Source organism: Doryrhamphus excisus, chromosome 21, assembly GCF_030265055.1.
Source record: "Doryrhamphus excisus isolate RoL2022-K1 chromosome 21, RoL_Dexc_1.0, whole genome shotgun sequence".
NCBI lineage: Eukaryota > Metazoa > Chordata > Actinopteri > Syngnathiformes > Syngnathidae > Doryrhamphus > Doryrhamphus excisus.
This window is the reverse complement of record NC_080486.1, coordinates 7,479,316-7,504,348: the sequence shown is the minus strand read 5'-3', so window position 1 is coordinate 7,504,348 and position 25,033 is coordinate 7,479,316. Positions and strand designations below refer to the sequence as shown.

Below are 25,033 nucleotides of genomic sequence, written 5' to 3'. Positions count from 1 at the left end.
CCTGTTCACAAAAATCTGGTTGTCTCTCTGTTTTAGTTGGAAACTGATCTTTTCCTGAAACTTACCTATGTTCTACTGCTGATTATTAAACAACAAACAAAATTTCCTGATGAAAGACAGGAGTCTAATCTTTCGTTTAGTAGGTTCCATGTTTAAATAGCCATAGCACATACTATTCTGTGCGATTTGAAAAATCACTCCAAATTGTCTAAAAATTGCTGGGATTGAATGAGTAAATAAGCAACCTGTATTAACATAAAATAAACTCAAAATAGCCAATTTACATGGTTAACAAATTACAAATGCAGGAAACAATTTATATATATAACACCCAACATCAAACAATTTAAATAACCACAGAATTTGCACACTAACAGATAAGCTTTATTTACACAATAAGCTATAGTTACACAATTTACAATGTAAATATAACAGATAAGCTATAGTTACACAAGAGCCCTTAATATCCTCCTAGGTGCCTAATGGGCCAGCCGGCTCTGCAAGAACCTCACCACACGTCACTGTTTAAATGTGAGTTCCATGAAAGCTGACGTACACGACTGTCTCCACAGGGTTCAGCCGACTCCTACACCAGCCGTCCATCAGACTCGGATGTGTCTCTGGAGGAGGACAAGGAGGCGGTACGAAGAGAGGCAGAGCAGCAGGCTCAGGCGCAGCTCGACAAGGCCAAGGTACACCACCCGACACTTGTGCTCACACAGGCAACATGTGCCCCATGATTCAAGGAGTTACTCAATAAAGTATAGTACGTTGATTCTTATGACCTTTTTGTGCTCGCACACTGCGGTAGCGAAGGGGTTCCCAGAAGGAGACAAATCATGACTCATGTTTTGGATTCTAGGAAGAAATCCAGAGCATCACAATTTGGATCAAGACCAATTTGGAATTTGCATATGAGAAATAAAGACAAATGATGAAGGCACTATACCTAGCAATTTTCAAGTCAAAACATTAATTGGATGAATGGGTTCTATCTCGACTTACATTACGTCAGGGGTGTCCAAACTTTTTTCCACAGAGGACCCATGCCTGCATTTTCTGTGCCACTTATCGTCACTTGGGTCACGGGCATGCTGGAGCCTATCCCAGCTGTCTTCAGACGAGAGGCTGGGTACACCTTGGACTGGTCACCAGCCAATCACAGTGCACATATGAAGAGCTTGAAACCAAAAGGCGCTAAATCCATTTTGACTGATTTCGAGAAAATCAATGATTTTTAACTACGCACATATCAATCTATTTGGTCATCAAGTCTATATTGCAAATGAAAGAGCTATCAATATAGGTCATAAAAATGCATGCTATAAAAATCCTGCACACACCATGTATTTTATATATTTTTTTTAATTTTTTTTTTTTTTTCGGATTTAGCGCCTTTTGGCTGAAATGAATTTGAAGTCAGCTTTAACTTCTTCAATGGCATTGTTGTAAAAGAATGTAGGGTGCTTTAATGTGCTATGCTAATAAAATAACTACAACACAGAAGCCATTCTCAACATACAATACAAAATAATTATTATTCATTAAATTAATAAAAATTTGATTAAAAGCAGTGCTCATATTTGACTGCACCATGAAGGTGACAGTGACAAAAATCATCTCATTACAAACTCTTTACATTGTATGTTTTTTAGTACAAGTAAAATAATGTTTCTCATGAAAGTTGGAGGTGTCAAGGTAGAGACATGCCTTTTATGGCGTAAAAAAAACGTCCATGTTACAGAATACTGTAAAAACACAATTTGTGTTCTCCTGAATTGCATAACATACTGTACCTATCATACGTGTACTTAATGTACACAAACAAAACAGGATGCGCACTGATACTGGCTTTCTGTATGTGCAGTGCCAATTGTATTCTTCTCTCTGATTGGTCAGATTATCAATAGATGGGAAACTTGGGCCAATCAGAATAAAGAATAAAGAAAGGGATTTAGCTCCTTTTGGTTGAAATCTGAAATGGAAATAGCGCCTTTTGAAAGCATAAATTTCATATCACTTTTTTTCATATTTTTTAAAATGATTTCAAGACCAAAATATGTGATTTGGATACACATGACAGACGTCTATTAAACTCATGAAAAACATGCAACTTAGTGAAAATTGGATTTAGCGCCTTTTGGTTGCAAGCTCTTCATATAGACAAACAATCATTCACACGTTTATACCTAATTACTGTGTGACCAACATGCTAACCCTTAATTTCCCCTTAATTTTTCAACTTAGTTGTCCCTTGATTATTGTGGTTAATTGGCTCCAGACCTGACCATGATAAGTGAATTTTCAGGAAATAGGATCCTGTATTTATAATAAATGGAAAACCTGTTGGAGTTTCTAAAAACATGTTTTCTCCATTATTAGAGTCCTGTAGACATTAAAATAACACCCCTACAGTCACGTTTACATTCCTATTATTCTTTATTAACACAAGGGACGGCCACGGCTTTAAGCATAGCATGCTAGTTAACATGCCGCAATGTATTTATTCTCCACTTAAGAAAGGGTTTCAAATGGAGTGGTGAAGAATGACAAACCACTTCCACATGCAATGAGAGGATAACTGTTTTTCACTCTATCATGTCAGACATGCAGTGTTATGGTAATGCGCTGTAACATCATGTCATTAATGACGCCAAGTGACCAGAATACTATAATCAAGAAAGCGTTGATTACATTCACATGCTCATGAAAATCTTGTAGGCTTGCATTCTCTCTTTTCGATACCTTTTGCTTTAGTGTTGTCTCCTTTCTTTCTCTCCTCACACAGTCCCTAACCCCCCTACACCCACCACTGCATCCTCCACCCTCAGCAGTCAATATGGCATCCCTAATGAGCGCTTGTGTTGCGTAAGAAGCAATACTAGAGTATGCAGCGCATACTCTAGTATTCCAGACAGCCGCCCATGACGAACATGTATGATCCTGTACAAGACCATCACAGAGTCACGTGACTCCTACCTTGGCAAGGACACTGTGTCCTGCATGGACACAATGAGATGATATTGTAACGGTCACAAGCCCACACACATCCATTCCTTATGTGTCTTATGTATATTCTATACACTATATGCATGTAATGTATCTATAGAGAACATTTCAGGCAGCTTCATGAGCCCATAGAGGAACAAGTTGATCATTATAATGCTATTGCGTTGATTCAAGCACCATAAACATAACCGGAGCAGCTTGGTTTGATGTATGGACTGTTTCCAGCTGTACTTTCTTATGTTGCGTCATGGTACACGTATGCTTTAGGGAATCCATTAAGTGGTGAAATCTTTCAATGTCGATGAGTCAGAGCTTCCAGGACTACTTTTACACCTCACACAGCGTGCAGAACATTAAAACTACAGTCGTCCCTCACTACATCGTGGTTTGAAAGTCAAAAAATATGAGAGATGGTGGTGGTGAGTGCGCTGGTGAGTGCGCTATTAGAGATATATTAGAGATATGTTAGATTAGAGATATTCCTTTCACTGCAGTAAGTCAGCCATGGATGCCATCGACCAACATAACATTTGAGTTACTACAATAGCAAGGAACTTTCCCAATGCTGTGTTCATTCATTCATTCATTTTCTACCGCTTATCCTCACGAGGGTTGCGGGGGGTGCTGGAGCCTATCCAACCTGTCTTCGGGCGAGAGGCAGGGTACCCTGGACTGGTGGCCAGCCAATCACAGGGCACATATAGACAAACAACCATTCACACTCACATTCATACCAATGGACAATTTGGAGTCGCCAATTAACCTAGCATGTTTTTGGAATGTGGGAGGAAACCGGAGTACCTGGAGAAAACCCACGCATGCACAGGGAGAACATGCAAACTTCACACAGAGATGGCCGAGGGTGGGATTGAACTCGGGTCTCCTAGCTGTGAGGTCAGCGGGCTAACCACTAGACCGCCGTGCAGCATGTCAACTATATATAATAAGTAATATGATAATATTAATATAAGTAATATGAGTTTACGGGTGACTGTAGGGGTGTTATTTCATGTCTGCGGAACTCTAGTAATTAAAACAAATGTATTTAGAAGATCATAAACAGGTTTTTTAGGTATACGGTCACTTCCCCGCCACCAGAAGTCAATTGCCTGTCACACACTTACACACAAGTAGGCTTTATTGATGCCTGTGTACAAATACACAAATACAAATTCATTCATTCATTCATTCATTTTCTACCGCTTTTCCTCACAAGGGTCGCGGGGGGTGCTGGAGCCTACAAATACAAATTAAGAAAGTTACATTTTTGAGCTCTTGTTGTCCTTCCTGCTAGACAAAACCAGTAGCGTTTGCCGTTCGTACAAACGTCAACTACAGCCCGAGTTACGATGACGACGTCCCTGTACCAGGCATGGCTGTCTCCTTTGAGGCTAAAGACTTCCTCCATGTCAAAGAGGTGAGTGGCTTCTTACGCTTGGCACACTTGGCCCACAAAGCAATGGCGCTGAAGGTTCTTTACCGTTTGTAGAAATTCAACAACGACTGGTGGATCGGACGTCTGGTGAAGGAAGGCTGCGAAATCGGTTTCATTCCCAGTCCGGTGAAGCTGGAAAACACTCGACTCCTCCAAGAACAGAGAGCGAAGCTGGGCAAGTTTCATTCCAGGTAAGAAAAAGTCAACAATTCCATGAGGTTTTGAAAAATGAGTGGTTTGTCCTTCTTATTCTTTCAGTAAATTGGGAGCAAACTCCTCCTCGAGTTTAGGGGAAGTGGTTCCTAACTCAAGAAAGTCTACTCCTCCTTCATCAGGTAGGTAGCATCCAGATTCCCACATCTCCTCAGCTCCGTCTGGCTGGTAGTCTTCAGTCTGATACTGTTAGTGTGACCCCTATGGTGTGTGTATGTGTGTGTGTGTGTGTAGCCATTGACATAGATGCCACAGGCTTAGACCCAGACGATGATCTTCCAGTCAACCTCCGCTCCCCTAAAGCCGCTCCCAACAATGTCATGTCATATTCGTTAGCAAAAGAGAAACGAATGGCGTTTTTTAAGAAGGTAAACAGGACCCGGCGCTGTCTGTTCCTCTTCTGTCTGTACACGGTTCTGACCCAATGCTTGTGGCTAACAGACGTGGCTAGGCACTCATCTTCTTGTTCACACGTACTTCACGAGCATGCAAGCTTCTTCTTAACCTTTTATGTCTCTCCTCTTCCGTCTCACCGCAGCCAAACAGAAGCAGAAGTCGGTAAGTTGTGTTATGCCGCACAGCAGGGGGCGCCTGCGCTTCACCTTTGTTTCCGACAAAACTCCTTCCTCTGCCCCAAAGCACTTCTCCTGCAATCCTTGTGTTTGATGGGAGTGACAGCTCAGTGGTTTTTAAACACCCGCTTTCACACAGTGTCTGTTCCACTAGTGAAGCACGATGGGCCTTCCCTCCATTGCTATATCAAAAGTCATGGCTCCTCCCTTCAGTTATTCCTGGCAGCAGCAGAAAGCAGGAAATGTTTTGTTTAGATAGTCCAGGCCTACATAAGATAGCAGTCTGTCTGCTTGGCTTGACGTGTCCACAGAAAGTAAATATAGAACACAAACTGAGCTTTCATTCACTTCAACTGATTTATCATGTTCCTATGTGTTATCTCATTTCAGTGCTGAATGATTCTAAATGCTTTGTAGTATTTGTACATGGCTTTCATGGGGCTTCTTCCTCTTTAAAGACGGAACACATTCCTCCATATGACGTTGTGCCTTCCATGCGGCCCGTGGTTCTGGTGGGACCATCACTGAAGGGCTACGAGGTGGGTCTCTAAACACAGCACTGGATGCACGAGGACCTTTTTAATCTCTTTTCCTGTTGGGATGTCAACATCTGTAGGTGACCGACATGATGCAAAAAGCACTGTTTGACTTTCTGAAGCACCGATTTGAGGGAAGGTAGGTTCTCATCCCGCTTCCTTCCTCATTCCTCGTCGCTCTCCTCTTAACCTCCCCCGGGGGAGTGTGTTGCTGCTAGGAATAGTTCTTGTGCATGTCCTTAATAGGCCATAGTGGACTTTGTATCTTTTCGATGTTGAGTCTTCTCCTTGTTGTTCTCCCAAGCACCAATTAGAAGCAAAGAGGTGGGCAATGCACAAAGTGCCAAGATCCACTTTGGACCGTCTGTAGTAGTTTTCACACATGAGACCAGTGTAGTTCATGCTCATTTCACTGACTGTTATTATCACTAATATTACTGTGGCTACATAACATACATAACATGTGTGGCTTGGAATATACCGCATATACTCATATAAATACTAATATCAATACGCTATACTCCTATACAGGGCCGTTGACAGGGGGGGACAAAGGGGTATCTTGTCCTGGACCCAGGCATGGGGGGACCGAACTGGTGTGTATGTGTGTGGCGAGGGGGGGGCCCACTCAGATTATTTTGTCCCGGGCCCAGCCAAAGCTGTCAACGTCCCTGCTCCTTTCCACTCCTCCTCCTCCAAACCCTTCCAAGTATTCGCAATAAAAGTGTCAGATTTATTAAATCAGATTCATGTGCAGACCCCCCCCCCCCCATTCACAAGAAGAAGCACAATCCGGGTTTAAGTCCTAAATATGCCACATTTACTCACCCATAAATATTAAAATCGATTAGGGCTATCACAAGACACTCCATATAGTATGTCAGTTAACCACATTAATCAGTTTACAAATTAATCATGATTAATCAACGTTTGCATTTTGCAACCGTGTGTGAAATATGCCTTTTTTACTGTATTTTTTAAAAACAAAGACATATTTATACATATTTTTGTTTGTTTCTGCGCACAAGGCAAATCGGTGATGGAGCAACTCCACAATACAATAGTAGTAATTAGTAATTAGTAATTTAGTAATTTAATGCATTCACATGCAAATGTCAAGTTATTTTCATGTAAAACAACCATTTTTTGTGTTGTTTATGTTGTGGCATCATTGTTTAGATATTTTTCCTAAATATAAATGGTTAAATTTAGTTATACTTCAAATGTATCTTTCCCCCAAAAGCCTTTTTTTCTCCCGTTTTTTGTTGAAAACTGACATTCATTCATTCATTTTCTACCGCTTATCCTCATGAGGGTCTATCCCACGTATGCACGGGGAGAGCATGCAAACTCCACACAGAGATAGCCAAGGGTGGAATCGAACTCAGGTCTCGCTGTGTGGTCTGTGCGCTAACCACTCACGTGAAAACTGACATTTTACTGAAAATGACTACTGTTCTACTACTGATGACTAAAGAACAGAAAAAATAGAAACTAACTTTAGTTCTGATGAAAGATGAGAGTAATCTTTCTTTTGGTATATCCATGTCTTTATTGCCCAAGATATTCTGTGTACCTTGAAAAAGTGTAGAAAGGGATGACTTGTGGCTGGGATTTGAATTTAACAGGTTGCTTTCAAAGACATAATTTTAAAGTTGAATTCAGTGTTTTGAGTGTAGATGTACAGTATTTTATGGGATTTCCTTGCCTATTTAAATGAACAATTTTTCTTTGTCTATTATTATTTAAGCCATGCATACATGTTGTTGTGATGTTCCGAGTGTCCCTGAATGCACCTCGTGTGACAATGTGTCATTCCCAGGAGGACTAGAGATGTGTTTTTGACTTGGGGTTGCACTACTGTTGATGTGTGCGAATCGGCGTGCCGTCACAACAGAGAGGTGTGGCTTGACGTGGTGCACATGCATTAATTGCGCAATTAATGAAAAGAATGAATTTCCGCCGTCACCCTAAGGACAATATACAGCAATCTTTGTTACACTCTTCTGTATTGTGCATGCTACTGAGACAAAAGGGCTCACTCCATTCATGCTGTTGTTCTATGGGCACCAAGGACACACATGTGTATTGTATATATATATAATGTATTATATATATAATATTAGTCTCTCATCAGGTGTCCATGGTGTTGTGCATGTCAAGTATGTTGGTAATCTCATAACAGCATTGACCTGGTCATCCCTTGTGACAGAATATCCATCACTCGCGTCACGGCAGACATCTCTCTTGCCAAGCGTTCAGTCCTGAACAATCCCAGCAAGCACGCCATCATCGAACGCTCCAACACGCGCTCCAACTTGGGTAAGTGTTTTATTCGTAAGAAACACACAACACAAACTCAAAACTGTCGCCATTGTTTCGCTTGTCGTCTGGTGGTGTTGTGTAAGAGTCTGTGTAGGAGTCGCTATCATCTAGGTCAGCTGACTTCCAGTTTGTCACCTAGTTTGTCACGTTAACATGTCAGGCACCTTTTCAGCTGAAGTCCAGAGCGAGATCGAACGCATTTTCGAGCTGGCTCGGACGCTGCAGCTGGTGATTCTGGATGCCGACACCATTAACCACCCATCACAGCTGGGCAAGACGTCCCTCGCCCCCATCATCGTCTATGTCAAGATCACCTCTCCCAAGGTGAGAGACCATCAGCCTTGTGTTATTTACTTGCTTTGTATCATATCCATATCCATGTCGCCTCCAGGTGCTTCAGAGACTCATCAAGTCACGAGGAAAATCCCAGGCCAAACACCTCAACGTCCAGATGGTGGCGGCGGACAAGCTGGCCCAGTGCCCGCCCGTAGGTCTCCTTGTCTTCACTCCTCCCTGTTATGACGCTTTCATTAGCAAAAATGAAAAATAAAATTGTGTCGTTTCATCGTTCCTCCTCAGGAGATGTTCGACATCATCCTGGACGAGAACCAGCTGGAGGACGCGTGCGAGCACATGGCCGACTACCTGGAGGCTTACTGGAAGAGCGCCCACCCAACCAGCTGCGACGCCCCCGACCCCCTGCTTACCAGGCTGCCCGCGGCCGCCCTGCCCTCCTCCAGCGTGCAGGTGTGAGCCACATAATGAGTGTGTGTGAGAGGATGGAGATGATAGTGATGGTACATTGACAAAAGATTTGACATTTGTTCTTCCACTGCTTTCTTTCACCACTGGACTGGTAAGACTGACAAAGATGGTGATACACGTAGCGGTGATTACACGTGCTGACTCATTCTTGAGTGACCATTCTTGGTAACGGACAACTGCTACACTTTTTACATCTGCTTCAATAGATGATTGAAGCAAGTGTGTGTGTGTGTGTGTGTGTGTGTGGTGTGTGAACCGGTGTAGTACAGTATAAGGTTTACAGGTGTGATGTGGTGTCCGCTAGATAGACGGTCACACAACGCTTGGTGGAACAGTGTCGGCTATTGCGCCTTTCTTCTTTCACTGTGTTTATTGCTAACCTCAGGGTGGCGCTGCAGAGCACAGAGAGAAAGCTTTCTCCAGAGAGGACCAGGATGACGACGATGTGGAGGCAGAGGACGACGCCAACCAGGAGGAGAGGCCGCTGAGGACAGAGTCATCCAGGAGAGGGCAGCACATCCACCATCGCTCTTCTTCAAGCAGGACCGAGCATAACAATCACCACCATCATCACCACCGTCACCATCACAGCAGCAGCAGCCGCGCCAGAGGCCTCGCTCGTCAGGAGACTTTGGACTCGGAGACCCCGGAAAGCCGAGAGAGCAAGGACGCCGCTCACGAGGAGCCTCGCACTCAGCTCCTCCAACATCAGGAGGAGGAGAAGGATTTAGGGGAGGGTCAGCCCCACCGGGACCACAACCACCATCACCACCACCATCATCATCATCACCGTGGGGGCGGGCAGGACGAGGGAGGCCACCATCGCTCCAAGGAGCGCGAACAGGACCACAATGAACGAAACAAACAGCGCACTCACCACCACCACCACCACCACCACCGGCCCACGAGGGACCACCACCACCACTACTACGACCCAGAACGAGAAGGGGTGGTGGCAACCAAAAAGAGGGGTGATGCAGGAGAATGGGCCATCCCCCAGTAGAAGACGTTATCATGTGCTGCTCCACTTCCAAACCACACCACCAACCTTCCTTTTCTCTATCGTGTATCTACAATACGTGGATCTATGCATAGACGTGCTTTACGTGTGGATATGCATGAATATTCACAAATATGCATCTTCTTTTTGAATGCCCTTTCTTTCACCAAGCATCGGTTGGATGCTGAGGTCCTTGAGATGCATGAGATGAGTACCGGTCTGAGAAGGTCCTAAACCGTTCATGTTGCAGCTAAAACCAGAAGGCTTGTGCTGCGTTGTAGACTGCTGGGAAGTAGCAAATATCCCACTTGGAGTTTTCAAAAGTCAAGAAAGACACGAGCAAATATCTGGTATAAGCAATAAATTCATCCATGTGATCCCAAGAACTTCCATGCACTTTTCAGGTTGGCGTGTGTACCTTTCAAACTTCCCAGACCTCTAGAAAGCAGCATGAGCACAGAGACTGATAATGATTGACGTACATCAATAAAAGACAACATCTATCCTGGTAAAGAAGCGTTCCTCCAGAGGCAAAGTGACCTCGCCACTAATATGCCGTACATGTTGATTCTTCTTCTTCCTGGGAGAGCTCGTGTTTTTTGGATGGACTTTTCTAACCAACTTCATACATCCGAGAATGTAGAAGAACATCAGCTGAATGCAAAGTGATGGCTTCCACTCAAGTCATCTTGTTTACAATCCCTCATTTTATTTGCTTTTCTCGAGACAACTGTAGAGGAAAAAGCAAGCATTTGTATGCTACATTGGTAGCGCTGCAGCTTTTTAAAACAGTGTACATTAAAACTATTTGGACGTGTGCTCTTTTGAGAACACCCGGGCTGTGACGTCTATAAATAGTATTTTGTGAAACACTGCTGAAAAATTGAGAGAGAGGCCTCCCGAGTCGTCATGGCAACAGCTACATGAGTGACAACACCCAAAAGTCACTTAGCTTGCCTTTCATGGTGACTCCGAGGCTCTTTTGGAGTTAGCTGGTGCGCCTGCTAGACAAACATCCATAAATAATTCCTTTTTCACTACCTCTCATGACCTCCTTCTGCACGCCACTTCCTGGTCTAGGCTTCAACGAGCCGCTGTCGCTATGGCAGCCGTGTCGTCATTGTTGTCATGGCGACGCTGCAAGCAGAGCTGCTGCAGCTTCTCCCCTACATGGCCTGCAGCCCGCTTTGTGTACTGGAAGACCAGAGCGCTATGGTTTCCATGGAAATGCTTGACAAGCTAAAGAATGCGCTGACGTAGCGCATTTACTCCAGCAGCTCTACTAGGATGAGCTGGGATGCTTTATTACAGATGACAGCTTTTTTTAGAAAGACATAGCAAGGTCGTGTAACAAAGTCACATCGCCATCTAATGGCCTGGCATGCATGTTACAGCATCCTGTCGAGTAAACATTAGCGTCAGCTCTCCCTCGGAGTCTCAGGAGTCACGTTTTCTGGAATTTGGCAATAAAGAAACCAATGGTGTCGCTGTTGGCCCTGCAGGGGAGGGGTGCACCCGCGTCTACTTGCCCCCAGCTCAGCTCTGGTCGGAACCTCTGAAGGAGACGTAGCTGCTCTGGAGCCAAGCCTGCGCCCGCCATACCTTCAGCGCCGATGTGAGGCTCCTGTCGATGGGGAGCGTTAATTGAGGTTTCCTTTGAGGCGAAGCATACGCAAAGAAGATGGTGTCCTTACCTGAGGTTGCAGCTTGAGGCAGGGGAAGGTGCGTAGGGCCCACGCCACCTGCTCCTCATTTTCGGCCAGCGTCACCGTGCACGTGCTGTACACCAGGACCCCTCCTTTCTTGAGCAGCTGCACCGCCTGCAAGGAGAAGCAAGCACTTGACCTTGACACGCTGTCATTGCAATTCATTATATTAAATAATACGCAGAAATAATATTTGACAAAACTACATCCTACAGAAATATTTAACTATCCTTGGGTCACCTTGAAAGAAGCAATAGAAAGCAGTTATATAAATAATTATACATATGTACAAAGTAAGAGCATAAGTATGATGGATTGCGTATGTCATATACGTTACATATCTTGTGTATATTTAATATAAAATATTCTACTTTGTCGCCACCTAGTGGCGTAATAGAGTCATTGACTTACAGCATGAAAAAGCTTGCGCTGCAGCGGAGCAAAGGAGCATATCTCCTTCAGGCTCCAGGTGCTCGCCATGTTAGGTCTCTGACCCAGGCCGCTGCACGGAGCATCCAATAGGATGCGGTCAAAGCTCTCAGGGGGGAAAGGCGGCTCTGCGGAAGAAGGAAGCTAAGCTACAGCATTGAAGGTATGAAATGGGAGTTGAGCCGTTACCTTCAGCTTCAGGGTTGGAGTGCTCACTCACAGCCCGAGTGCTGTTGAAGCAAAAAGCTTTGATGCAACGCAGCTGTAACATTTCAGCATTTTGACGAATCAGCTCCATCTTGTTTGAGATCCGCTCCAAAGCCACGACCTCACCCTGCCGGAGACAAACGCATGTCCATATTCCTCTCAAGACAGAGCGAGCCCCCGCTTTCACATGTACCTGGTCCCTCATGAGGGTGGCGATGTGACACGTCTTGCCACCCGGGGCAGCACACATGTCCAGGATGCGTTCTCCGGGACGAGGCCCCAGTACGTGGCCCACAACCACAGACGGAAGGTTCTGCCGACATCAGTCAGGACTGTTAAGACACCGTTGGTAAACGGGTGAAGTCATAGCCTCACCTGTAAGAAGACCAGCCGGGGTAAAAGCCCGTCAAAGGAGGGTGTGGCATACAGAGGCTCAGTCATGCGGACGCCAACTCCTCTGGAACAACGGAGCGTTAGGATAAAGCTTCCATCCTCCTGTTCCACATTAGAGTATTTACACTCACCTGGCGGGTTCACCTGAACAAAAAATGCTGGAGCGGTCCTTTTCCGCCACTCCGTTTCCAACAAACACTCTCTTCCCGTGGAACCTCAACGCTCCTCGTGTGCATTTGCCCTCAAGGTCAGAGAAGACGGACACCACGTCTCCAGCCTTCATATCTAAAAGGACACAAAGACAGATGCTGACACATGTGATAGATCCATTTATCTTCTGAGGGGAAGAATTGATTACGTTTGGGGCAGGCCAGCATTCCAGGGGCGAAGACGTGAGCCCCTCTGAGCACGGCGTTCCCACACTGAGCGCCTACCACCACCTCCTTGCTAAGCTGCTGGACACTTCTGGGAAAGGACAAAGGATTACTTCCTGACTTTAAGTTTCGTACGACATCCTCACACACCTCGGCCCGTCCACCGGAAGCAGCAGCACATCTGGAACCCTGGGATGCGGAACCACCTGAAGATCCTCCTTCTGCTGACGGTTCACCTTCTTCAGCTCCTCGCAGAGCTCGTGTCGGATCTCTCCCAGCGGTGCCAGATGAACGCTGGCTCGGACGCAAGTGGAAGATGGCGGGTGTGACAGGCAGGTGAGCAATGTCTCAAAACGGCGTTCAGCCTCCTGAAGGCCGATGGACGCCAACAACTGAAGAAAAACAAGTTAGCTATGGTCAAATTGAGAAACAAGACATATTAATCATCCTCTTCCACACCTTGGACTCGTCAGTGTCAATCAGAGGCCATATTTTAGAAATCATTGTTATTTGATATTGTCTCTCCTCTCAGTTAATATAAACATATTCATTCATATATCTCTGAAATCCCATCTAGGGGCACATCAAAACAGTTTCCCGCCAATACATACAATCAAATGTACTACTCTTCATATATTTGTTTTCTCCCACTGGAATAAGATAACTACTGTAATGTAATGTAATGTACCTCATTGTTTAAAAAGACGCCCTTCAGGTAATCGGTGACTTCTGGCCGCAGAGAATTTTTTGGAAAGAATGACATTCTTCTGCAGTAATACTTCAATTACAGAGTTTTGTTCGAAGTTGCACAGAAGAGGGAATGGAGATCACCATAAATCCTCATTTTTCTTGTCGCGGCATGGGAGCTGCTTCAGCTTCCGCATACGTCACAGCATATGGGTCACGTGTTGTCGGAGCGCTGACGCTCTTTAACCCCAAAAATGTTTTACATTTTTTAATAATAGATTTAATAGTCGTCTTATGCTGTCCACACAATTATTTAGTTTTGTCTTTTTTAAGAAAAGGTGAACGCGTCGTTGCGTGATGACGTCACCAATAAGCGTGGCTTCTTTTCTCCTGAGCCAGCAGACTCACGAAGGAAAGTTCTGCTCTTTTAGAGAAGCGGTGCTTTTGACTTGGTTAAAAGAGCCGGTCCCTTCGGCTTCCAAGTGGCTCTTCAGGCTGTTTTTTTCTCAAATTATTTGCAACCACAATATAAAATTATGCACAAAATATTATTAACTATATAATACAATTATATAAATGCGTGATGATGAATATAGTGTGATAGGAATGGCAAGACATTTACAGTAGGTTCGGGTTTTGATTCAGGCTCCATAACACAACGTGGCGGCAATGCACAATAGAAGGTGATTGTCAACCACCAATAAAAAACAGAAGAAGAACCGCGACTGAAAAAAGAGCCGCCTTCTGTTGTTCATTCCAAAGAACCACCTCTAAAGAGCCGTTGCAGCAGCCACCGATACACCACTACCCGCTGCCCAGAGCGGAGCATCGAGCACACCGAGGGCGACGACAAACGGTTTAATAACGAATAACAACCTTCTCCGTCCATGTTGGCTTTTCTCGTCATTTTAGTCGCGCCTACGACATTGTAGGTGCCTCCCGGCCGCATGGAGTCCTTGTTGAAAAAGTCAGTGAGGCTTTTTGCGGACAAGAGAGCATCGCGCTGCTGTTAGCTAACGTAAGCCGATGCTTGCTAATGTTAGCTAGCCGCAGCCAGTGGACTCCAAGGGCTCGAGCTCGGTACCGTGGTCCACTTTACTCAAGGAAGAAAGGACTTTATCATCCTTTTAAACAATGGGCCTCATATTCGCCAAACTATGGAGCTTCTTCTGTAACCAAGGTGCGTGAACACTTTTTTTGTTCTGCTAGCAAGCAAAAAACTTGAACAATTCCTAAAAAAAAATAGTTCAGCAATTCTATTATCTTTGTTCTACTAATGAAGTACTCCAACATTGGTGTTAAATTGTCGACCTTTGAGTGTGTGGTTGTTCGTGAAGTTACTTGTTGTTCCCTCCAGACAAAAGACACCACCAGCATGTACCCGTCTTATGTATGTATTCTATACATTATATATACAGTCGTGGCCACAAGTTCTAGGAGTGAGTTACATTTTGTGGTAGGATAACTGCTGCCTTGTTTTTTTTTTTTAAACAAGACATTTTTGTGGGTGGTCAAAAAAGAAAACTGTATGTGTGTAAAGGCCTCGTTCTCTCCGGCTGAGATAATCCATTCACCTAACAGGTGTGTCATATCAAGATGCTGATTACACATCATTGCAGAAGTCTGGCCACAACAAAAGGCCACTCCAGAATGTGCAGTTTTATCACACAGGAAACGCCACAGATGTGGCAAGTGTTGGAGAGGGGGGGTGCAATCAGCATGCTGACTCCAGGAATGTCGACGAGACCTGTTGCGTGTGAATTGCGTGTTCATTTCTCTACGATACTGTGTATCCAGTCGGCGTCACAACAGCTGACCTCCAAGATCAGGTGCAAACATTTGGTTTGCATAACTGTGCGATTTGTGTGCAAACCGTAAGCGGTAAGTGCTGATTTATGATGACGGCTGGCGCTTTCAGAGAAGTGAAGTCCGGTTTTCTCTGTAGAGGGCAGGTCAAAGATGATTTGATGTCGGTTTGTTGATGTCAGTGTTGTGGACGAGGCGGCCCATGGTGGTGATGGGGGTTGTATACAGTGATAAGATCCTGAGCCCCATTGTTGTACCATTTAACTCCAACTCATGTTGAAACACGATAAAGTACGACCCCATGTTGCAAGGATCTTGTCCCAACTTGACTGATGTGAGTTTGATTCTGTATTCTTGAGCACGATACTGAACCCCAAGTTGGTTCTGATGCTGTGTCATCAGTAGGTGAATGAGGTAACAAGTTCAAAGTACTTTTGAGTACCTTTTGAAGATTGGAAAATGCTGTACAAATGGCTTTTAACCAGCATTTTGATGTGCCACACTTGTGATAAGTCAGCTTATGGTAAATAGGAGCTAAAAAATTCATACATACAAATACATACATATGTAAGTGTGGCGGTTTTGTTTACAGGTCAACTTCCTTCCTTCCTTCCTACACACTGCATGTTTGCATTTGCCAATTGTTGTTCCCTTAGGACACAGGGGCCCAAAGTACATTCTCAAAATACAATTTTAGTAGGAAAACTAAAATTGATTTTGACTATGCAGGCCTCTGCTGGAAAAAGTTATGATACCCCTGGCATAGGAAGTCATGGAAATGGAAATCTGTTCCAGGTTCAAACTGTTGCCATCACGAATGACTATTCTTAATTTGGGTGTATAGACGAAGACGAACAGTCAGGTCTTGGATGATTGACAAAGGGGAAGATCAGTGCTTTATTTTAATTGAATAATTACATGACAACACAGCCATGGTGTTGAGTCATTGGTGCTGCTAATAGATGAGAGGATGCCATAGAAACGCATTGTCACGCAATAATAGTCAACTTGTGACCTTTCACCATTTTGTTTTCACATGTTCAGTATTCTATTCATTTTAATGTGCTGTACTCTGTTTATGTTGCAGAGCACAAGGTGATCATTGTTGGCCTTGACAACGCTGGGAAGACGACAATCCTCTACCAGTTGTAAGTTGATTCATTAGGAACTTGATTAGGTACATCTAATCATGGGCTCAACACGTGCTGTTGGTTTACATCTCGGTAGGAATTAGTGTTCATCTGCAGTAAAAGAGGATTCTTGAAACAGTTTTGTGACACATGTAAGTGTAGGAATTATTCGTCACTACGTCAAATTCCATTGTTGGAATGCCGTGAGCTTCCTAAACACTAGGGAGCAATTGTGGTCATTTTAGCTTGATTTGGACCAGAATGCTACATGTTTCTAGTTGTCACTTTTTATTTTTAACAAGAGAATACACCTATTTCTGTAATATGTAGGGTTATGTACCGGTTATTAGTCCAAAAAAAACCAATATGATTGTATTGACGTGCATTGTAACTCGGCAAGTTTAATATGACCGACCAAACATCATGAGGATTTGTACAAGAGTACAGATACGATCCCTCAAACGACCAAGGCTGTCCAAAACATGAAAAAACCGTGAGCAGCTTCTACAGGATGGCAAAAAGTCATTAATTCTGAGTGTACTCGATGACCAGCCCGTGTCAATGATGAGTAATGTTGGGTTTGAATCCCATCTGTTGCTGACTATTCACTGAGTAATATCACTTTATCAAGCCTGTTCCAATATTGTGTACTCCAAAATAATAAAGTCATGGATGGTACTTATGGCCCTGGTATAAATGATGAGAAATGGACAAAATGGGTCCGACTAGAGTGGGCTTTATATTATTCAGCCAATAAGGAAACTTCATTTACTAAAAAAAAAATATGAACAATCACACTCCTCAAATTCCTACTATTGTACATGATGGCATTGTTTCACTTTAGGAAAAATAAACCACAGCAAATTACACACATGATGATAATGATGCCACACCTTATCACCACAAATTGATTTCTCAGCTGTGGAAACGCAGTTCAGAAACACAGTAGACGCAGTAGAAGGCTACTTGGAGGAAGTGTGGCGGTTTCAGTTCCGCGGCAAACTGCCGGCCCAAAACACAAGAATCACTTGAAGTACATAGTTTGCATGTCTGACAATTGAATGTATTCCATCCTGCTGTTTACCAAACGTGTGCATTCCAAGTTTCTTAAAACCTGTTACCGGGGTTGACAACTTTTTTGGCATCAAAAGAGCCATTTGATCTCGTTTCCACTAAATCAAAACACAGCCACAAAACCAATTTGACCACTGAAGGTAAAGTTTACTGAAACATATTGGATTTGCCTTCTTTGTTTTCTTCCTGTTCCTCCTGGTGGTGTGACAAGATACACATGTTGCCAAGTGGCAAATGATCATGTTTCTTAAGCCTTCCCCACTGATTTCTGATCACCATTTGCAATAAAAGAGTTGTTACACATCCATTTGTGTTGGAGCAAATTGGTTGCATTATTTTTGATGTTTTGAAGCGCTATTTTCATAACCATATTCAATTTGTTTCAAAGTGTTTCTGAATGTACTTTTTCCATTACATTCATTTGTCTTTTGGAACAAACCTCTGTGAGTCGGGTCCCTAATCCAATAAAGATCCAATAAAAGATAACATTGGACAAAATAGCCATGAATACCCTAAATTACTATTGTTGACCAGAGATTGTAAAAAAAAAAAAAAGTCATATTATAAATCATAGTATATTGTCCTGCCCTAAAATGGTCCCTAGCATGCGGGCTCCACAGCAATCTGGGCACAGTGAGGGGGGAACTACTGCTGTAGCTACAGAAGACTTCTAAGATCTCCATCTTGGAAATACAGCTGAGATGTTTGTCCCTGTTTGTTATCAAAGTGACTTGTGCTAAAGGCTAATCATCCCTTCTTCCCACCTCCCCCCAGTCTCATGAACGAGGTGGTACACACGTCTCCCACCATCGGCAGCAATGTGGAGGAGATCGTGGTGAAGAACACGCACTTCCTCATGTGGGACATAGGTGGACAGGAGTCTCTCAGGTCCTCGTGGAACACGTACTACTCCAACACAGAGGTACACACACGCTTTGTTTAGACCGCCCGCCCAGGTCAGAGGTTGCACGCTCACGTTCTCGTCAGACTTGACGGAAGGAGCAGATGGAGGTGGAAACAAAGAGCGGGTGGAGTGGTTGCCATGACGGCATTCATCCCGTGTCTGATGGCCTTCTGCCCGCATTGAGCGTTTCTTTGTCGTCCAACGGCGGTGTGGTAAATAAAGGCAGTGTCATGTCCTCCTAGTTTGTCATCCTGGTGGTGGACAGCACAGACAGGGAGCGTCTGGCCATCTCCAAAGAGGAACTCTACAGGATGTTAGCTCATGAGGTCAGCACCACTTCTTTGTTCATTCTTGTCAAAGAAAGTCCAGCTGGACTCCCTAACACCCCCCCCCCCCCCCCCCCCGCCGCCCCCCCTCCCCGCTGCCCCCACAGGACCTGAGGAAAGCAGCTGTGCTGATATTCGCCAATAAGCAGGACATGAAGGACTGCATGTCGGCGGTGGAGATATCCAAATACTTGACGCTGAGCTCCATCAAAGACCACCCCTGGCACATCCAGTCCTGCTGTGCCCTGACAGGAGAAGGGTAAGGCCGACACTGAAGGCTTTACAGGGGCTCTTCCTGTTACCTTTCATGGTTACTGGCTAGTCACATGGTGGACCGATACGTAAGCGGAGTAATACCTAGTACACTTTCTAGCTTTACGCTAATGATGAATAGGATAAGGATTGGAGGATCTGCTCCTACAAAATGGACAGTGATAACCAAGCAGTGTAGCATCTCATTATTCAATCAGGAATGGAACTTCTTCCCAGTAAGCCTCGTTGGAACCTTCCAGTGTGCACGACAAGCACAGGGATACAATGAAGGCATTGTTGTTGTTTTTATTACCGTGTGGTTGACTTGGGAGTTCATGTGGGTAGAAGTTCCCCCTGACCCCACAAGTAGGACGAGACCTGGAGACCTGTATCCATGGACACCACTAGGTGATGCTGTGCTTGACATCAGAAATGAATTGATGTCATGTACAATATCGCAATATCATCACAGTCCAGTGTTTTGTCACTTTTTTGAGAAAGTGAAGCCTATATATTCCATAGATTGATGACACAGAGGGAAATATTCAAAGGTGATCTAGATCATGAAAAGCTAAGATTGAGTGTGTGACAAAAAGAGAAAACTGAAAATGTTGTCTTGGTGTCACATCCCAATCACCTCATGAACTCAAAACCCCATGCCAAGGTTTCATTTCCTAAGTCTTTAAACGCACCGTAAGTCTGGGTTAGTAGGTTATAGAGTCATGGGGCCGAATGCTGACTCCGCAACATCAACGCTAGCAAAGACGCTCATGTGTGCATGCGTATTCATAGCAACATCAGCCATCTTTTCTATGCTGCTTATTCCTTTAGAGGCTGGGTACACCTTGCACATATAATAGACATAAGTTATATTGAAATCAATAATAATTGAAAATAATTAATGCAAATGAATATTGTGCCTTATGATGCACTTTTGTACAATCTAACAGTAAAAGTGAGAAGACACTTACCTGCGTCTCATACTTCATTTCCCAAGTGTCTTGTTTACTACTAAATGTACGATTCCTCCCTGCATTATGACCTCCTTGTGATCATGCGTGTCACGAAGGTATCAAACATGTCCCGTTAGCATCAGAGTGATGAATTTTTGATGGCAGTCTATTCAATATAGGAATAGTAGTATATTACAGTATATATGCTATTCAACATAGGAATACTAGTATAATACAGTATATATGTTTTGTGTTTGCAGGCTTTGTCAGGGTCTGGAGTGGATGACCTCCCGGGCTGGCCTGAGATAGCCATGGATCTACCCACCCCCCCCCCCACCCCCCATCACCACCAGCATTTCCTTCCTGTTATTATTTTGGATGCAGACCTCAGCAGACGACAGCATGGACAGCAAGTTGCTGCTTGTCTGGGCATCAACACTACATAAGGTTAAAGGTCAAGGTTTTAGGACTAAAGGACAGGAGTCAAGTCTGGATCCTTAGGACTACACGTGCACCACATGGAGGCTATTTTTTATTTTTAATACAACTTCCGAGTCAAACAAAAGGGATGGTGAGTATCGGAAGAATGAAGAGGATGTTTGTCATTGCACACCTTGTTACGCTCGTCATAAGCTACGTGACCCCCGTCACGCCGTGTCTCCCAAATGTCGTCAAACTGGAATCTCCTCTCGCTCATGTCACTTTTACTTCCTGTTTGTCCTCCGCCTTCACTGGCGCCGGAATCGTTTTTAATGACAGTATTTTCATGTTTTTCTTTTTAAAGAAATGGTGCTCTTGCATGTGTGCATTATTTCCCACTTTTCTAGCAAAGTGAGACGATGACGTCAGTATTTGAGCCACGGCCTGGTGAACAGGACGGCTCGGCCTTAACCACCTTTGACTGGCTCAGGTACCATGTGACATGTTACATATTACATGCTAACATGTTTCATTAAATGCTTTTCTTCTATGCTTTACCATCATAACCAAGGCTTTTTATTCACATCTGCAATATATTCAACACACACGACAGTCTATAGTTGGACTATACATTCACTTTTCAAGTTAAGACACAATCAGTAAAAACTGGCAAGATAGGACTGATAAAGAAGGTCAAAGTTAGCTTTTTCACAAAAAATGCAGCATTTGACAAGTTTCAGTCATGAACGTGTCACAAGGATGGAAACTTTCATCTTCCCAAGTTTGTCTCTGACGCTGGTATGGGTTCATCCCACCCACCTGCTCTCTTTGGGGACAACGGGAACGTCCTGCTTGTCACAGCGATGTCTGACATCTAATAAAGCCAGCTAGAAAACATGCATCAGTCTTTTGGGGACGTCCAAATGAAAAGGAGGGACAGGACGAGCGGGAAAAACGCTTTTGATTTCACACGCACAAAGCTCGAGGACACCTGGGAGAGGAACGAAAGTCAGGTGACTGGCATCACGTGACCACAACACTGGCACCGGGCCAACTCACCTGTCCTCCGTTAAAGCGTCCATCTCGTCGTCGTCCTCCAGCTCCATGTCCAGCTCGTTCTCCAGACTGTCGCAGCCGTAAGCGCTCAGGACGCTGCATGGCAACAACACGTCACGTACATCACGTATGTCATATGATGGACATCCAGCTGCACTGCGGATGCTCACCTGATCGAGCGACACGTGAGGAAGACGATCCTCTTCAGCTTCTTGTTGTAGAAGAAGTAGTTGAAGGACCAGAGGCTCCCCTCTTCTCCAAAAGGGTCTGAGTCCAGGTCAGGATTGTAGCTGAAAGACAAAGTCAACCACCAGAGGGCGCCATTAACTCATATGCAGCTTAGAACAAAGAGTAAGATGACATCAGAACACCCACCTGTAGATGTCACAGGCATGCAGGTTGATCTCCTGGTCGATAGCGCTCCACAGCTCGGGGCCCACAGAGTTGAAGTCCTCTCCCACAGCGGAGAACAAGCTGCTGTTGACGGCGTTGGCCACCTGGAAGGAGCACACATGATGATGATGATGATGATGGACACCAAGCTTTTTTGGCAGCAACACTTTCAATTTCAAAGACGCCTGCGCCCCCCTGCTTACCCAATTGAGGCTGGGCTCCCGGCTGAACTCATGAGCCCGCGCCGCACTGAAGTCGTAGTCGGGCCTGAAGGACTCGTTGAGCGTGGCGATGAGGTAGAAGAGAGTCTTCCTGCAGCACTTGTCGCTCAGAGGATTCTCCCCGTCCTCGCTGCTCTTAGCCAACCTGCACAGCACACACTTAAGTCAGTCATGGGGGTCGGGGGGGTCACACTCTGACCCCACTTGGAAGGACCGCACTCACTGGGAGGGGCTGGTGGTGCCGGTGGACTGGGGCGGGGACAGGGCCTCCAGGATGTGAGGCTCCCCCTCCTGGCAGAACTGCTTGAACATGTGTTTGTCATCGCCCGCCATCTTGCACGAGTAGCTCTCGATCCTGTCACAGTGAACGCATCATTGGCGACATGTTCAAGTGGCACCGAGACACAAGCGTCATGCATGTCCGACTGTAATCCATACCAAGATGGAACGTTCTGGCGGTTCTAGTAGAGGTTACGTAAGAACAACAAGTCATGTATTTTAAGCTTGTCCTCCTTTACCCCCCCCCCCCCCCCCCACGACAATGTCAACAAACACTGACCTCACCCTTCACACACAAAACACTAATTATGTTTTTACTAATTATTCATGATGCTTACACTTATTACTGCTGTTTTTAGTCATAATTCATTACATTTTACATTCAGAATAATTCATTATTAATTACTCTTAGTGTTTTTATTGACTGTTTTTGAAAGAAGTGCTGTGTATTAGTAGAAATTCACTACTGTTATTTTTTTTAATTACTGGTATTAAATTAATTACTGCTAAGTGTTTTATTAGTAATTCATTATGATTGCATGGCAGCCTCCACCATCAGTGTGTGAATGAGGCATATATTATATATACAAATGCCGTCTATTAAGAATTCATTTTTATTTTTAATTATTGCTTTTGAAATTATTTAAGAATGTTTTAAATCATTAATGTTGGTATTTTTTTTAATTAATAATTTGTTTCAATAGTTTTTTAACTAAATTTTAGTTAACTCTATTACTGCATATTAACAATTGAGTTTTTAATTATTTTATTATTTGTTTTTTAAATTAGTTATTGCTAATATGTTTTTCTTAAATATTGTTTTTGTTAATAATTAATAAATAAATAAAGAAACAATATAATAATGATATAATATATACTGTAATATAATATAATAATAAATAAATAATAATTAAAATGTTATTTTGAATAATTTTCTAAATGTTCAGTTTCTTACATTATTACTATTAGGCCTGGTATTGATATTTAATGTTTATTCATTGTTTTTGAAATATTTATGGTTTGTGTTTTCATTAATCCTGTCGTGTCATTTATTACATTTCAGGTTTTTTTTATATAATAAATGAGAATTTTTTTTATTATCAGTAATTCATAAGTGCAAGTCATGAAGTATCATGATGTATGTAGTATTTTTATACTACTAATTCTACATTAACCAATCCACTGAGCAGCTAAAGAGTCATGTTAAAAAGCCCACATACTGTAATACACAATCTTTACACACTTGGAAACAGCCAGTGTGTGTGTGTGTGTGTATACTATAAGTACAGTCCTGAGGTCTTACATAATACGAAGGTTAAAGTTTATCTTCTGTTGCCACATTGACTAACAAGTACGACGCTCTACTGGCCCCATGAACTCCCAATTACACTTACATCGCTGCTGTACTATCCATAGAAATATAAACAATAGAGTATAATCATAATAATAATGTGTAAGAAAAACAAGACAATTCTTACCTGCCAAGAATGCGAGACTCTCCTGTTTCTGCACACAAACGAGAGCTGAGGGCTTCAAAACTGGAGTTTTCCAGCAGCTTCATTGCAGTCTTCTGCGAAACAAAAAGTGAAATTAGATTGCAGGGTTTTAAAAGTGTAAAAAAATGTCATCTTGTTTATTGCAAAATGCTGGAAACCACCAAAACAACCACGTCGCCCCCTTGCGGCCACTTTGGGCAGGACAAGCATCATCCGAGCCCCTCCCCCACCATCGGTGTTCGGAAACAAAAGATGTTGAGGGTTAAAAGTAAGAGAAATAGAACACATTCGGTAGAGAATGACTTACTAAACAATGTTCCCGCACACAAGGAGATGAACTTCCACCAAGTATCGCTGTGACCTCCTCGCTCTCGGCTTGTTTGCTCGCTCCGGAGACGTCGCCGCTAATGCTAGGCTAGCTGTCTTATTATTTCCGGTTCTTAGTGACCAATTGTTTGACATACACTCGGTGGAGGTTGCGCTGCTCGGAGGCTCTTTAGGTTTATAGAAAAACTACTCTTTCCGATTAAATGCGACGAGATGACATCCAGTGACTGCTTGCGCCCGTCGGAGTGTGTCTTTGGCGGCATCCCTTTCGACCTAAGTGCACTCAAAGCTCGGATTGTCGGGATCAAGTCGCCGTTTTAACAAGCGACTCGACCAATAGGAATGCAAAAAGTAACTATGAAGTCGGATATAAAATAACAATAAGTCTGTTATCGTGCGAGTCCTTCTAAGGCAGGGAATTGTTGGTCAATAACACTGTCTTCTGTCCGATGCAGCCGAGCCCCTTCTCATTTATGACGTCCAACCCTCGAGACTAAAGGAAAGCTCGTGATTGGTCGGTGCATGTGCCAATCACACCAATACTCTTGGGATTGGCCAAGATTGTCCTTCCAGCTCGAGCAGTGTCAAATATCTTAAGAAACATTTTTAAATGCATTTAAATTAAAAAAAAAAATATATGTATATAATATAAAATACATAACATATATATTTATATAATAAAATATATAATAAAAAATATATAAATATAAAAATCAGTAAATTCTATTATATTATAATTAATTAT

General features: G+C 43.6%; 4 protein-coding genes across 12 annotated transcripts in view; 2 read left to right on the top strand and 2 right to left on the bottom strand.

Moving 5' to 3' along the window:
• Positions 1–11,187, top strand: part of cacnb2a (calcium channel, voltage-dependent, beta 2a) — a 37,086-nt gene extending 25,899 nt beyond the window's left edge. Inside the window, exons 3-14 of one of the 8 annotated variants that reach the window (XM_058059788.1) lie at positions 573–692; positions 4,304–4,426; positions 4,499–4,635; positions 4,703–4,779; positions 4,892–5,025; positions 5,688–5,768; positions 5,846–5,904; positions 7,978–8,087; positions 8,251–8,414; positions 8,482–8,577; positions 8,670–8,837; positions 9,241–11,187. In XM_058059788.1, the coding sequence (XP_057915771.1) occupies positions 573–692; positions 4,304–4,426; positions 4,499–4,635; positions 4,703–4,779; positions 4,892–5,025; positions 5,688–5,768; positions 5,846–5,904; positions 7,978–8,087; positions 8,251–8,414; positions 8,482–8,577; positions 8,670–8,837; positions 9,241–9,858 (1,887 nt within the window). In that variant the 3' untranslated portion in view covers positions 9,859–11,187. Of the gene's footprint in view, positions 1–572; positions 693–4,303; positions 4,427–4,498; positions 4,636–4,702; positions 4,780–4,891; positions 5,026–5,195; positions 5,216–5,687; positions 5,769–5,845; positions 5,905–7,977; positions 8,088–8,250; positions 8,415–8,481; positions 8,578–8,669; positions 8,838–9,240 lie in introns of all 8 variants that reach the window. The other 7 variants (XM_058059792.1, XM_058059789.1, XM_058059793.1 and 4 more) reach the window with 7 other exon arrangements.
• nsun6 (NOP2/Sun RNA methyltransferase 6) lies at positions 10,545–14,049 on the bottom strand. Of its 2 annotated transcripts, none has more exons than XM_058059797.1 (10): positions 13,653–14,049; positions 13,115–13,356; positions 12,949–13,052; positions 12,722–12,875; positions 12,573–12,654; positions 12,391–12,510; positions 12,180–12,324; positions 11,973–12,118; positions 11,550–11,675; positions 10,545–11,479 (listed from the first exon to the last, which is right to left on the bottom strand). In XM_058059797.1, exons 1-10 carry the CDS (start codon positions 13,725–13,727, stop codon positions 11,300–11,302), a joined length of 1,374 nt encoding a protein of 457 aa, XP_057915780.1. In that variant the 5' UTR covers positions 13,728–14,049; the 3' UTR covers positions 10,545–11,299. The 2 variants fall into 2 exon arrangements, with proteins under 2 accessions (XP_057915780.1, XP_057915779.1); XM_058059796.1 differs by having other exon boundaries at positions 12,949–13,055; positions 13,653–14,047.
• A 255-nt stretch (positions 14,050–14,304) lies between these two features.
• Positions 14,305–21,082, top strand: arl8 (ADP-ribosylation factor-like 8). The gene is made up of 6 exons (XM_058059799.1): positions 14,305–14,831; positions 16,545–16,605; positions 18,436–18,583; positions 18,808–18,891; positions 18,999–19,150; positions 20,357–21,082. The coding sequence occupies exons 1-6, from the start codon at positions 14,786–14,788 to the stop codon at positions 20,403–20,405; spliced, it is 540 nt and encodes a 179-aa protein (XP_057915782.1). The 5' UTR covers positions 14,305–14,785; the 3' UTR covers positions 20,406–21,082.
• maf1b (MAF1 homolog, negative regulator of RNA polymerase III b) lies at positions 21,070–24,782 on the bottom strand. The gene is made up of 8 exons (XM_058059798.1): positions 24,269–24,782; positions 23,944–24,035; positions 22,410–22,541; positions 22,169–22,331; positions 21,948–22,069; positions 21,743–21,862; positions 21,576–21,668; positions 21,070–21,507 (listed from the first exon to the last, which is right to left on the bottom strand). Exons 2-8 carry the CDS (start codon positions 24,024–24,026, stop codon positions 21,483–21,485), a joined length of 738 nt encoding a protein of 245 aa, XP_057915781.1. The 5' UTR covers positions 24,027–24,035; positions 24,269–24,782; the 3' UTR covers positions 21,070–21,482.
• Between the last annotated feature and the right edge of the window lie 251 nt (positions 24,783–25,033).

Excerpts from the sequence above, each read along its gene's own strand:
- arl8 (XM_058059799.1), top strand. The coding sequence starts at position 14,786 with ATGGGCCTCATATTCGCCAAACTATGGAGCTTCTTCTGTAACCAAG. Across the intron at positions 18,584-18,807 it reads CGTACTACTCCAACACAGAG|TTTGTCATCCTGGTGGTGGA; the intron begins GTACACACACGC and ends ATGTCCTCCTAG. Across the intron at positions 18,892-18,998 it reads ACAGGATGTTAGCTCATGAG|GACCTGAGGAAAGCAGCTGT; the intron begins GTCAGCACCACT and ends CTGCCCCCACAG.
- maf1b (XM_058059798.1), bottom strand. The coding sequence starts at position 24,026 with ATGAAGCTGCTGGAAAACTCCAGTTTTGAAGCCCTCAGCTCTCGTTTG. Across the intron at positions 21,863-21,947 it reads CATGCCTGTGACATCTACAG|CTACAATCCTGACCTGGACT; the intron begins GTGGGTGTTCTG and ends TTTGTCTTTCAG. Across the intron at positions 21,508-21,575 it reads GACGCTTTAACGGAGGACAG|GTGTCCTCGAGCTTTGTGCG; the intron begins GTGAGTTGGCCC and ends TTCCTCTCCCAG.
- nsun6 (XM_058059796.1), bottom strand. The coding sequence starts at position 13,727 with ATGTCATTCTTTCCAAAAAATTCTCTGCGGCCAGAAGTCACCGATTAC. Across the intron at positions 12,511-12,572 it reads CCCGGCTGGTCTTCTTACAG|AACCTTCCGTCTGTGGTTGT; the intron begins GTGAGGCTATGA and ends TGATGTCGGCAG. Across the intron at positions 11,480-11,549 it reads GCCTCAAGCTGCAACCTCAG|GAGCCTCACATCGGCGCTGA; the intron begins GTAAGGACACCA and ends CCCCATCGACAG.